Source organism: Pseudorasbora parva, chromosome 1 (assembly GCF_024679245.1).
Source record: "Pseudorasbora parva isolate DD20220531a chromosome 1, ASM2467924v1, whole genome shotgun sequence".
NCBI lineage: Eukaryota > Metazoa > Chordata > Actinopteri > Cypriniformes > Gobionidae > Pseudorasbora > Pseudorasbora parva.
In genome coordinates, this window is record NC_090172.1 from 20,393,278 (window position 1) to 20,407,467 (window position 14,190).

The 14,190-nt window shown below is 37.0% G+C and overlaps 2 protein-coding genes across 4 annotated transcripts in view; one reads left to right on the forward strand and one right to left on the reverse strand.

Moving 5' to 3' along the window:
- Positions 1–1,718, forward strand: part of LOC137060300 (eukaryotic translation initiation factor 5A-1) — a 38,923-nt gene extending 37,205 nt beyond the window's left edge. Inside the window, exon 6 of the mRNA XM_067432454.1 lies at positions 596–1,718. The gene's annotated coding sequence lies outside the window, so the exon portion shown is untranslated. The remainder of the gene's footprint in view (positions 1–595) is intronic.
- LOC137059747 (G protein pathway suppressor 2-like) lies at positions 1,697–13,229 on the reverse strand. Of its 3 annotated transcripts, none has more exons than XM_067432452.1 (11): positions 13,027–13,229; positions 12,798–12,915; positions 12,521–12,630; positions 12,251–12,363; positions 11,353–11,405; positions 11,123–11,202; positions 10,648–10,822; positions 10,244–10,345; positions 9,937–10,013; positions 9,683–9,778; positions 1,697–2,381 (listed from the first exon to the last, which is right to left on the reverse strand). In XM_067432452.1, the coding sequence occupies exons 2-11, from the start codon at positions 12,889–12,891 to the stop codon at positions 2,283–2,285; spliced, it is 999 nt and encodes a 332-aa protein (XP_067288553.1). In that variant the 5' UTR covers positions 12,892–12,915; positions 13,027–13,229; the 3' UTR covers positions 1,697–2,282. The 3 variants fall into 3 exon arrangements, with proteins under 3 accessions (XP_067288553.1, XP_067288551.1, XP_067288552.1); XM_067432450.1 differs by having other exon boundaries at positions 11,353–11,432; positions 13,027–13,227; XM_067432451.1 differs by having other exon boundaries at positions 10,244–10,327; positions 11,353–11,432; positions 13,027–13,224.
- Between the last annotated feature and the right edge of the window lie 961 nt (positions 13,230–14,190).

Genomic DNA, 14,190 nt, shown 5'->3' on the forward strand with positions numbered 1-14,190 from the left:
CTTTCTTTACATATACTTTGCTGTTTGCATACTGGCAAATGCACTTTTGATTAACACAAGATGTAGTACTACTGCAGTGTTCAATTGTCTTGATCTGTGTCTGCTATGTAAAAGCAATGACTGAGATGTAAATAGAATTTCACTTTGTATATTACACTACCTGTTACTAATATTTTGTTTGATGTATAACCAAACATGCTGTACTGTAAAATATATTTTTAAGAAGCATCATAAACAGCCATAATGTTTTTATCACCCATATCGGATGTTCCTGAGTTATCGGCGTGATAAAATGATTGTGTACTGACTTATTGTATACTTTGATTTTGGGTTTAAATGAACTGACAGATATACAAGCAAGTATATCAGAGTCTGTTTTGTAATGAAGAGCACAATTCCTTTTGTAGACACTCCATCTACATTTAATTTCAACCATTATAAATATTTTATGATTTGTACATATTTGTGTGGATATGGACTTGCCTATACCTTTACCATCTTACTGTGTATTTTATTTCATGTTCTACTTCATTGCTTTTTACTTTTATCACTCTTTCCTCACTCTTGCTTGTATTACTCTCTTCCTTTCTCTCAGGGTTTGACAAGATGCACCGGACCTGGATAGGACAGAATTAGACCTCAGCAAAGCTATCCTCCCTCCTTTTTTCACACTCTTTATTTCTCCCTCTTTCTTTCTGTACTTTATAGCCCATCTGTAGGTTTAAAGAACACTAGGAAATGTAATAATCAAAATGTTCCAAACAAAATTAAATTCTTGTGAAACAAAAGGTACATAAAAAGAGAAATGGACAATGGACAAAAGCACCATAATGATGTATGGCTGGTCTAGGCTGGGAATTTTTTGTTGTTGAGAAGGGCACTTCATAACTGTCTTTAGTAGTATGAGTTTGTCCTTGTTAGAAAAAAAACCCTGCCCCTAATATGTCCTTTGCGATCTTAAATCTAAGTAGCAAATAGCTAAAGAGGTCTGTTGCATGGTTCAATTTATTTATGAGCAATTAGAGTGCAGAGGGGAAGTGAAAAACATTAAAGTGCAGAATCTTCTGTGAAAGGCAGATACAAATGCAATATGTGTAATAGGATGCAGGTTTGTATCACAGGACCAAGTGTTCTGCTTAACTTCCCTTTTATCTTCTAGTAGCTTAAAGCAAAAGACCCTAATGCAGGGAATGACGATATCGCTCAGGCTGGTGAATAGATGGATGCAGGGAGACTTCAGATCACTGCACTACTCCCACCCCCCTCCAAAAACAAACAAAATTAAAAAAAAAACAAAACAAAAAAAACACTGGGAATGAGACTGATAAAGGAAGCCAAAAACACCATTTTATCAAGTATTTGTTGTTTGAGTATGCTGTAAAGGCGAAAGGAGGTGCCATAAGCCTTAGATCTCTTCTTGAAATAAACACAAACTTCTGCCTGTAATGGACTCAGTCTTGGCCTATAATGGTTTGCTGTGACAAACAAACCAATTTCTGTCTTTAAGTTTGAGGGTTGGATACACATTTAAACATTTTTAATTGACCCCTTTAAAATCAATTGTGTCCCATGCCATGTGGGCCAGATTTGTGATATACATTACACTTTACTAAAGTATGAGTACTGTAAAAACAATTTTCAAAAAAAAAAAGGAAATAAACAAAAATTTGTATTTAGCAAAACAACCCAGCCAATATTAAAAAGCACATATAAATCAAGTCTTTATTTCCATTTGTGATGTTTTTTTTGGCTCATTCATAATGTAATATATTGACCACAACGACATGGCTGTTGGCAAACTCCAAGAAAAAGACATTAAAAACAACAACTAACAGTTATTTGAGAAGGTATTCTTCTATGTAACGTAGGACACACTGATCCAACATCTATTAAACTTCATTACTAACACTTCAAACATTACTTTAAAAGTTAAAATACAGACTTGCTAAATTTCACGTGAAAAGTTTACAAGGGTCTTGCAGGGAACTCACATCACCTTTGGCTCTTAATTTTCTATCTTTGCTGGATTTCAATCCTCTGATGTAAAATACCACCTTGCTCTTAATAACATAACTTAGCCAAAATCAACAAACCATGACAAATCTTAGATTCATTGAGTGTAAACCCATTCCTTATCCAGTAACCATTCAATAATGTTTATAATCCAACTATATTTGCTGCATGGTACATTTATTGTAATGTTAAAAAAGTTAATTCAAAATGACTGGTTTTCAAAAGAGTTTTCTGTAACCTGGCACCTTGTCACAGTCATACTTTAGTAGTTAATGTGGTTTTCCATGGTGGAAGAATCTCTGTCCAGCCTGAGTGTGAGGGACAAAGGCGTGACGTGATGCTGGCTGAGATGAACTCTGAAATTGAGACTGAAACATAATAAATTACATAAATAAAGTGCATCTATTTTGTATAAAACAGCTGCAAAGAGACTCCATTAAAGGGGTACTTCAGCGCTGGGAAGATGAATCTGTATTTAAACTGGGTCATCAATGCAGTGGAAATGTGAAATTATTTTTGAATTTGGTGTCTTCTAGACTGAGAAAAGACAGAAAATGTATTTTTGTCCCATGGGGATGAAAGACTACAATTCCCAGAATGCTTCGCTGCCCTGTGAGGCCATTCCCAACACCACCAACTTCATTACTGTGACTGAGTTAGAGAAGACACTACAATTAAAAACTGAACGTGTCTGTTCAATATAATGAGTGAGTCACCGCGCGAGTGTCACAGCCCTGAGCACTAACTGCACGAGTGATGAGAGCTGAGGTAATCGCGACTACATTCGCGGCATACATTCACACAGGAGTTCAGTCTGGTGCGTTTCAGTTCATGCCTTTGCAAGCTTAACTTTCATAGAAATGAATTTGAGAAGTTAAAAGACTTACATTGCTCACCATAGCTCCGTTTAAATGATCCTGTCTGCAAGCTGAGCTCTCCCTGCCAGCTGAGTGTAATCTCCCATCCCCCATGCGCAGATTCAAAACATGCGGAAATAGCTCCCTCTGCTGGCTGTAGTCTTTAGCCTCTGGGCAAACATTCCTCCTATGATGCAAAAATCGTCATTTTGCATCATAGGAGGAATTTTTCCGGAAATAAAATGCATAAATCTCTTGTCTCAGGGAGATATGAGGGGGGAAAGCACAATAATTTGAATATTCTCCAGGGTTTCTACTGATACAAAGCCATATGCTAATCGCTGAAGTAACCCTTTAAAGTAAAAAGAAAACAAGTTTATCCTCACCAAATTTAAAATTAACCAAGAACATTTTAAATATTGGAGGAAACAGGTGCTGACTTACATCTGACTATGCATTGTATCAATTTCAATTACAACTGCTGTTTTCCCCCATTTGTTTTTACAAACAATGTCTGTTTTGTCTTCTCGTTATATCTATATCTAGTGCACTGCTCAAAACAAAAGCATGTGGTGAATGGTCAAAAAAATTATTGATAAAATCATTTGAATATACTCCAGGGTTTGTACTGATACAAAGCCATATGCTAATCGCTGAAGAAATCCTTTAATTCCTGAAAGTTAAGCTTCCAAAGGCATGAATTGAAAACGCACCAGACTGAACATGCACTGTGAATCTATGCCGCGTTTACCTCAGCTCTCATCACAAGCTCATCCATGACTGTCAATGTAATCTGACTCCTGCAGCGTTTGGGCTGCGTCACTTCCTCAACGGCTAAATCATATTATATTATTCCGTTTTTAATTGTATTGTCTGTTCTCTAACTGAACAAATTTTATGAAAATGAACACGGTCGTTCTGGGAAAGTGATCTAGTAATCCAGTAGCAGTGGCTTTGGGAGTGGCCTCCAGTGTTGCCAACTATTTTCCAAGGAAAGTGGCTAAAGCCTGCCCAAAAAAAAAAAAAAAAAAAAAAAAAAAAAAGAAAATCGGTAAAAAATGTGGTAGATGACGTCATGCGTTAATTAGCATATTAGTGACGTCATCATGCCGTCCTTGCGTTCAGTCTGCCTGACGTTTTTTCTCTCCTAATCCGTGCTCATTTACTATATTTTACAATAATATAATACAGTCGACTGTCCAATAAATGTTTTCATTTCCTATACCTTTTTGTCATACAATATATAGTGAATTACAAAAAAAATGATATGTGTAAAATCTGAATTGAGAAACTGGATGAACTAAAGCTCTGTGATAGTGAGTAATATAAGTGATAAGCACAAGAGATGGAACTCATCATAACTAATTTATTTCAATATAAAACAAAAGAAGCAGATAACATTAAGTGAGAAATCGATGGCAACCTTGTGTGCTCATGTGTAGCTCGCTCATTCACATCTGTCCCTCTGCCGTCACATACACCTTTCTCTGCTTCTGCCCTTTTCAGTGAATGGCTGAGGGGAGTTGCACGCGCACACAGACAGCAGCTGAAAGACCTCGCGCTCGCAGGACAGTACTGGCGACATTTGTAAACTAAAGTAGCTGAAGTTTGTCCAAAAAGTCGCTAGATTTGTCGCTAGTCGCTTTTTTGAAAATAAGTCGCTAGAGGGGTCTGAAAAGCTGCCTAATATAGCGACAAAGTCGCCAAGTTGGCAACACTGGTGGCCTCGTAGGGCAGCAAAGCATTCTGGGAATTGTTGTCTTTCATCCCCATGAGACAAAAATACATTTTCTGTCTTTTCTCAGTCTAAAAAGCACCAAATTAAAATATAATTTCACATTTCTACTACATTAATAACCCAGTTTAAATAAAGATTCATATTCCCAGCGCTAAAGTACTCCTTTAAGTGAAACCTATTTTGTGTAAGCCTATTTATTTTATTACATACATACATACAGGTGCTGGTCATATAATTAGAATATCATTGAAAAGTTGATTTATTTCCCCAATTCCATTCAAAATGTGAAAATTGTATATTATATTCATTCATAACACAAAGATGCTGGCTGTTCACAGAGCTCTGTGTCCAAGTACATTAATAGAGAGAGAGACGAAGGGAAGGAAAATATGTGGTAGAAAAAAGGTGTACAAGCAATAAAGATAACCGCACCCTGGAGAGGATTGTGAAACAAAACCCATTCAAAAATGTGGGGGAGATTCAAAAAGAGTGGACTACAGCTGGAGTCAGTGCTTCATGGAAAAACTACACACAGACGTATGCAAGACATGGATTTCAGCTGTTGCATTCCTTGTGTCAAGGCACTCGTGAACAACAGACAGCGTCAGAAGCGTCTCACCTGGGCTAAAGACAAAAAGGAATGGACTGCTGCTGAGTGGTCTAGTTATGTTCTCTGATGAAAGTAAATTTTGCATTTCCTTTGGAAATCAGGGTTGAAGGCCACTATCAGAGCAACCTGGGCTCTCATAACACCTAAGCAGTGCCACAGAATGATCTGACCGTTATCAGTTTGTAGCAGTAAATGAGAAGAAGTCACATCGATCACAAGTTCAGTATGGAGTACCGCAAGGCTCAGTGTTAAGACTGTTGCTTTTCACCCTGTATATGACAAACTGCAAAACTGCATTCTACCATCTTAAAAATATATCTAAATTAGTTTTCATTGTTATGCTGAAGATACTCAGCTCTATATTTCTTCATGCCCTGACAAAACTTGCCAATTGACAAGATTAAAATAATGCATAGCAGGTATGAAAAATTGGATTGATAGTAATTTCCTGCAACTTAATTTAGATTTAAAAAAATGTATTATTAGACAGAAAAGCTCCACAAGTAGTAACCTATAATACTGTCTAACACTTGATGACTGCTCTGTCAAGCCCTCGTCGTCAGTGAGGAACCTGGGTGTGGTCTTTGATAACAATCTTTCATATGAAAGCCAAGTTTCTAGCATCTGTAAAACCACATTCTATCATCTTAAAAATATATCTAAATTACGGCACATGCTATCAATGCAAAATGCTGAACAGTTAGTACATGCGTTCATGAGCTCACGGCTAGATTATTGTAATGCTCTACTGAGTGGTTGCCCTGGTCGCTTAATAAACAAACTCCAACTGGTCCAAAATGCAGCAGCTCGAGTTCTTACCAGAACCAGGAAGTATGATCATATTAGCCCAGTTCTGTCAACACTGCACTGTCTGGCTCCCTATTAAACATTGCATACATTTTAAAATATTGTTACCTACAAAGCACTAAATGGTTTAACTCCCTAGTACTTAAGCAAGCTCTTAACACATTATACTCCATCACGTCTACTGGTGTCTCAAAACTCTGGCCAGTTGATAATAGAATATCAAAATCAACTGTAGGCGGTCGATCCTTTTCCTATTAAGCACCTAAACTCTGGAACAGTCTTCCAAGCATTGTTTGGGAATCAGACACACACTGTCAGTTTAAATCTAGACTAAAATCGCATCTCTTTACTATGACATACACATAGAACATTTTTAACTTACATTTTTCAAATAAATTGACTGATTGTTAGGCTGCATTAACTAGGTCAGCCGGAACCGGGAACACTTCCCATATCACCTGATGTACTCATTACATCATAAAAAGAGTGGCATCTACGCTAATGTTAGTCTCTCTGTTTATCCCTAAAGTTTACTGCAGTCGGCCGGATTTAGGCCGTGTCCGGATCGGATGTTGGACCTGCGTCCAGACATGTCAATTGGTATCTCCTCTGAATTTTCCTCTCCGGCACGTCATCCTCTATAAACCGTCTCTGGCGTGACAACTAGGATTATTTGAATATTCATATTTAATAATTGTTTACTCTAAACGTCATCCTAGATAAACCCATCTCTGGCATGATGACTCCGATCCTTCAAATATTCATATTCTTGTGTAATCAACGTGCCATCCTCAATAAATCCACCTCTTGCGTGATACCCATAAATTTTGAATATTCCGATCTAATATGATTTCTGACCTGTAAGGTTGCCAGAATAATAATCTTACACTGTTTATTAATAGGCCAGAAGAGAAATTGCACCCCGACTGAGCCTGGTTTCTCTCAAGGTTTATTTTTCTCCATCATGCCCTAATGGAGTTTTGGTTCCTTGCCACCGTCGCCTTTGGCTTGGCTTGCTCAGTTGGGGACACTAAAATTATGATCCAAGTTATTCAACTAAATATACAAATAAAATTAATTAATTAGGTCTTATTTAATTCTATAAACTATAATACTGATCTGCCAACATTGTTGCTATATGATTAATTAAAATAAGCTGATAACATCACTGTTTTCTCCAGAAAGACTGTACAGCCAAATCAAATTTTGCTGCAATATTGTCCTGTTTAACACTGTGAAGCTGCTTTGAAACAATCATAATTGTAAAAGCGCTATATAAATAAAGTTGATTAATTGGTTGACAGACTGATTGACTCCATGCCACGCCACATTGCTGCAGTAATTCAGACAAAAGGAGCCCCAACTAAGTATTAAGTGCTGTACAAGCTCATACTTTTCATTTTCATACTTTTCAGTTGGCCAAGATTTCAAAAAATCCTTTCTTTGCACTGGTGTTAAGTAATATTAAAATTTTCCGAGATACTGAATTTGAAATTTGAAATATATCAGTTTCACTTTTTGAATGGAATTAGTGAAATAAATCAAATTTTTGATGATATTCTAATTATATGTTCAGTACCTGTACATACATACATACATACATACTGTTTTTCTCCTTTCACAGAAGCGCTGCATGTTCGTAATGTGACTATATGTGAAAACTCTCTGTCAGCATGTTCTGTATCTATACTGAAATATCAGCATGTTCTGTTGTCCATGCTGATATTTGCACATGTGAAAATAATGGGTGACACATTTATCTATTCTAATTATATATTTAAATATATCATAATATATATACACACAGTTCCTTATCAAAAAATTAGCATGTGTGATAAAAGTTCATTATTTTCCATAATTTTAGATTCATTGCACACCAACTGAAATATTTCAGGTCTTTTATTGTTTTATTACTGATGATTTTGGCATACAGCTCATGAAAACCCAAAATTCCAAAAAATTAGCATATTTCATCCAACCAATAAAAGAAGTATTTTTAATACAAAAAAAGTCAACCTTCAAATAATTATGTTCAGTTATGCACTCAATACTTGGTCGGGAATCCCTTTGCAGAAATGACTGCTTCAATGCAGCGTGGCATGGAAGCAATCAGCCTGTGGCACTGCTGAGGTTTTATGGAGGCCCAGGATGCTTCGATAGCGGCCTTAAGCTCATCCAGTGTTGGGTCTTGCATCTCTCAACTTTCTCTTCACAATATCCCACAGATTCTCTATGGCAGGGCTATTCAAATCTAACCCCGGAGGGCCTATGCGGTGCAGAGTTTAGCTCAAACCCTAATCAAACACACCTGAACATGCTAATGTCTTCAGGATCATTAGAAAATCACAGGTGGGTGTGTTTGATCAGGGTTGGAGCGAAACTGCACCGCATTGGCCCTCCAGGGTAAGATTTGAATAGCCCTGCTCTATGGGGTTCAGGTCAGGATAGTTGGCAGGCCAACTGAGCACAGCAATACCATGGTCAGTAAACCATTTACCAGTGGTTTTGGCACTGTGAGCAGGTGCCAGGTCCTGCTAAAAAACTTAATCTTCATCTCCATAAAGCTTTTCAGCAGATGGAAGCATGAAGTGCTCCAAAATCTCCTGATAGCTAGCTGTATTGACCCTGCCCTTGATAAAACACAGTGGACCAACACCAGCAGCTGACATGGCACCCCAGACCATCGCTGACTCAGGGTACTTGACACTGGACTTCAGGCATTTTCCCATTTCCTTCTCCCCAGTCTTCCTCCAGACTCTGGCACCTTGATTTCCGAATGACATTCGGAAAATGTACTTTGGACCACTGAGCAACAGTCTAGTGGTGCTTCTCTGTAGCCCAAAGTGGCCTGACCTGGGGAATGCGGCACCTGTAGTCCATTTCCTGCACACACCTGTGCACGGTGGCTCTGGATGTTTCTACTCCAGACTCAGTCCACATCTTCCGCAGGTCCCCCAAGTGTCAATGATGGCCTTCTGGACAGCAGTCAGGTCGGCAGTCTTACCCATGATTGCAGTTTTGAGTAATGAACCAGGCTGGGAGTTTTTAAAAGCCTCAGGAATCTTTTGCAGGTGTTTAGAGTTAATTAGTTGATTCAGATGATTAGGTTAATAGCTCGTTTAGAGAACCTTTTCACAATATGCAATTTTTTTAAGATTTTTTGAGGTTTTCATGAGCTGTATGCCAAAATCATCAGTATTAAAACAATAAAAGACCTGAAATATTTCAGTTGGTGTGCAATGAATCTAAAATATATGAAAGTTAAATTTGTATCATTACATTATGGAAAATAATGAACTTTTGTCACATATGCTATTTTTTTTTTTTAGAAGGACCTGTATATATTAGGGACAATATCTAATATCTGAATATTAATAATAATTATTATTTCTTTATTATTGCTACTGCTTATAGATACTCAGACTCTGCCGCAAGGAAAAGCGTGTACGTCTGCTCCGACCCTGACGTGGCAGTAAGCACTTTTCCACGTCAAAAATAATTTTCATAAATATGAACTTTGCCATGGATTTAGTATACGCACACTATAAGTATCAAAATCAGTTTTATAAATGAGGCCCTTGGGAACAAGATTAAGAATCTTTATCTTTATCTAAAGATGTACATTCAGAGGGGTTCAATGAAGGTTAGTGAGATCACCTTGGCAGTAGGGATCTGGACCGCCATTGATGAAGTGGACATCAGACCAGCTGCACTAACATGTAAAGCCTGTGAATGCATAGGTCTAAGAGCAGCCTAACAATGACCACCCACACACACACACACACACACACACACACACACACACACACACACACACACACACACACGCACACAATCACTATTATATATATATTATTATTTATATATATTATAACCAAATATTAAATAAATGAGTTTCAATAAGTACGTACAGAGTCAGTAAAGCCAGACTGCTGATTAGCATGTTCCAGCTGTTTCTGAAGGGGGATACTAGCACTAGGGATGAATCCTGTGAAGATTAAGGAAGGAATGATGGACCAAAACAAACACAATTTGTTTATCTTATGTGTAAAGTTTCTTTTGAGGCATTAATGAAAAAACTTCTTGTTCTTGTAACTTCTCAATACTAATCTGCATGGTGCATCTCTAGCCCAAAGACAGAAGCTGATGTAAAGTGAAGTACACAAATGTTAAGGAAGAGCTGCATTAAGTATGAAAAAAGTGATGTGGCTTTTTTACCTGGCTGGGCAGTGAAATGGCTGTGGACAGCATAACCCTGAGGCTGGTGGGTCAGGAATGGCATGCTCTGGAAAGGTGATGGACCTACATAGACAGATGCACCTACATAGATTTGTTCATTTGATAAATCCTAACTGAATGGTGAGCATGTTCTTCACATTTCTATGATATGCTTATTTCAGTGAGTTACAACACCTAAGGGCCCAGAAGTTTCTAAAGATTATGAAATGTTTCTAATAAAAAAAGTTCTGCAAGTTGAACTGATTAAACTGGTTGACCTGAGATGCAAATATTTCCTATAAATAAAAGCCAATTAAGAAATATAATGTTAGAATAACACTGTATCTGGTAACACTGTGAGGTTGATGTATAAAAAAAAATCTCAAAGTTTAGGTTTTAGTTACCTCTGATCTGAGTGGTGCTGGCAAAGCTGATGGGCACAGAAGCAGCATGTCCGTAAGAAGTGTGGTGCTGGGACTGGGTGACTGCAAACGGCTCATGGACCGCAGCGCTACTGGAGAATTGCCCATGTTCTGAGGAACCAGGGAGGAAACCTGGCTGACTGGAGAATTGATGGCCCTAGACAAGAAAACACTTTATGGATAAATGTATGCCAGATACAACTTATGAAATGGTCATTCTAGCAACAACAACAAAAAAAAGATTCAGTATTTTAAAGATGATTTTGTTACTAATAAATTTAATGGTTGCTGGAACACCTCACTGATTATTACAAAACAAATCTTACAAGAAACAAGTCTCAAAAATCAAATGAAGTGAAGTCTCTCTGTATCATACAACTTCCATCTACATTTTTTGGCATTAATGTTTTTAAAAACACCACACAGTGTTACATGTTCTTCAGATTTATTTACTTACAGGCATCAGAGGTGTCTGAAACAACTGTTTACTGCGCTCCCCTAACAAAGCACCAGCTCTATTGTGACTTACTGGACTTCCTTAAAACACACAGAAATAGCATTTTAAGCATGGGATAGCAGTATGGTATAATTAAAAAAACAAAACTGTGTTTTGCTGTACTAATGACTTATTATTTTCTATAAAGTAATCCAAGGTCAATAAGGTTTTGCAACCTTTAAATACATCACCTTGTATGCTGAGTAGATGCTGTCCTGAGTGCAGAGGTAAGCTGGACTGATAACTGGATGAAGGAAGTGTTGTAATATCACTGAAAAATTACATAAATTCATATACACTTGATAATTAAACTGTTTAATATATCTAGAAAATATAAACTCAGCAAAAAAGAAACTTTTACTTGCGTTTATTTCTAGCAAATGTCTTAAAGTGATAGTTCTCCCAAAAATTAAAATTACTTCACCCAGAAATAAATTACCTACCCTCAAGCCAGCCTAGGTGTATGACATTCTTCTTTCAGACAAATACAATCAGAGTTATATGTAAAAAAAAAAAAAAAAAAAAAAAAAAAAAAAAGTCCTAGCTAATCCAAGCATTATATTGGCAGTGAATGTCAATCCAAACTTTGAAAAAAACTGGTGCATGCTAGAAATAGAACCAATGCCTGACACTTTCTTTTTAAGTTGAAAATGGAAAGGGGTTCCACCGGAAGCTAGATATTTCACTTTATAAAGTTTTAAATATGGATATTTTTCTTACACAAACCCACCAATTCACTTAAAGAAGGCCTTTAACCCCAGAGCCATGTGGATTACTTTTAGGATGTATGGATTAACTTTTTTTACAACTCATCTAAAGAAGAAGAATGTCATATACATCTGGGATGGCTTGAGGGTGAGTAAATCATTAGGTAGTTTTCATTTTTGGGTGAACTATCTTTTTAACATGTAAATAGTTATATGAAACATAAGGTAAACTGAACAATTTTCAATTTTTTCTTAAAAATTAGTCCCTGAACAAAGGGGTGAGTACGTTTAAAAAGTAAAAGTGCCTGGTTGAGATGAGGAACATGACAGCTAAATATTTGTCAGACATTTATAAAAAAGAAAAGAACAAGGATGAACTCACCTTTGCTCCTTTCTGCGACGCCTTTCCTCCTCATGAAGGACTTTTTTTAGCTGTAAGAAGAGCTGATGTTTCTCCTCTTGCAAAACCTGCAGTTTTTCACCCATTTTTTGAACCTAATAACAATAAAACCCTTAATAAACATGCAGGAAATGCACAGCAAATGCACAGTTTGTAATTTTTTTTTAAATTTAAATAAACATATTTTATTAAAGAGTTTCTTCTGTATAATGGCACTGCCTAATAATGAGGAGCTAGTGTTGCGGTTTACACCTGTTCTTTAGTCTCTTCCAAAGACATTCGCTCCTCCATTTCTTTGGTTCGTTTCCTTTCCTCCTCTTCTTTCATTTTCTGTTCCATCATCTTATCCACTTCTTCCTCCTCTACAGTATGAGTGGACATATGTTTAAATTAACAAAATTAACCGAATATGTCAATGTATGTAATAAAAAGAATAATCTAGTGTTACTCAAAACAATTTAAACATGGTTTTCTTTTATTTACAAATGTTTATTTACTCTTTTGCTCTAGATTGGAAACACTCGTGTACCTTGTCTTTTCCTCTCTCTCTCTTTCATGATATGCTTATGCAGGGCTCTGGCCATCGCATTGGACAGCTTTGGTCTCTCCAGTAGAGCAGGCATCGTGACAGGCAGTGGAGGAGCCAGCTGAAGACACACACGGTTTACTATATACGTTTGCTTATCGTTTAACGTAACGTTAACATACTGGCAGCTCCAACTATAACAAACAGCAAATGTGTCTCTCTATAAACTTACCTTTGTATTGCTGCACGTTTTCAGCAATGTTTTCCTGTGTTCTAAAAGCTCTCAGCTCTTGCGATTATTTTTCTTCAAAAAACACAAACAAACAAATTTTTTTGAGCGCTGTGGTTAGTTTTAAACCAAGTTAAACAGCTATGTTTTTTTTATCATTCAGTTCCGGTTTAAAATTCCACATGACTCGCTCCTTTTCCGGTTCAGTGTTTATGGTTTGGTCCTATGGTTGGTCGCAGCTCTCATAGATATACATAATAAAGGCCTTTATTATGAACACATTATGAATATGTATGGCAGCTCGGCTCCAACTTTTTTTTGTATGCCGCTAACTTCCCTCCGTCTCTAAGGATGTTGCACCAGTTTGGAGAACTTTGTGAATAAAAAAGCATGAAAGACTTATGTTCTTAATGAATATACTTTTTTAAAATTCATTTATCAAAGGTTTGTACCTTTTTTTTACGGTCTATGGTTTGTACACTCTGGCATTTAAAAAAAAAATGTATTTGTATTAATATGTTTCTTTGTTGAATGTAACATGTTTTTTTTCTTTCTGGCTAAAATTAAAAAAAATAAAAAACTCCCTCCGTCTCTTGGAATTGTATATGGATCACTTCTTATTGATTATAGGCTATATGACAACACTAGATTCTGTCAATCATCACTCGCAAAAAATTAAAAATAAAAAACCCCAGTGAGATTACAATTCCAGAAGAAATGGGATAACATTTCACGGGTGTGAATGTGTTGGTGCAGTGTGCCAGGCACCCAAAATACTAATACGAATTTTTTTTTTTCATGGATTTTTTTGTGTGCGTAATTGTTTCCCCTCTAAGATACACAAAAACATTAGCTCATTCACGCCACATAAGGGGGAAAAAAAAACAACGAAATTATGACATCGAAATTACAACAACTAAATCGAAATCATGATTTAGGCTACTGCCGTTTGACGTGACGTGACGCGACCCGACCAACGATGAGTTGTGTGCATAGACAGTAAAAGAAATGGACGGAGCGTTCCCATTGACGTCAACGGCGAAAGAATGAAGTCAACCTAGGGGCACTCACTTCCTGATGGCTGAGCGAACTGCGCAGGCTCAGACTGAGCTTGACGACGTAGTTGTGACGTGAGCCTCCTGTCTGACAGCTGTGAGTCTTCTAATA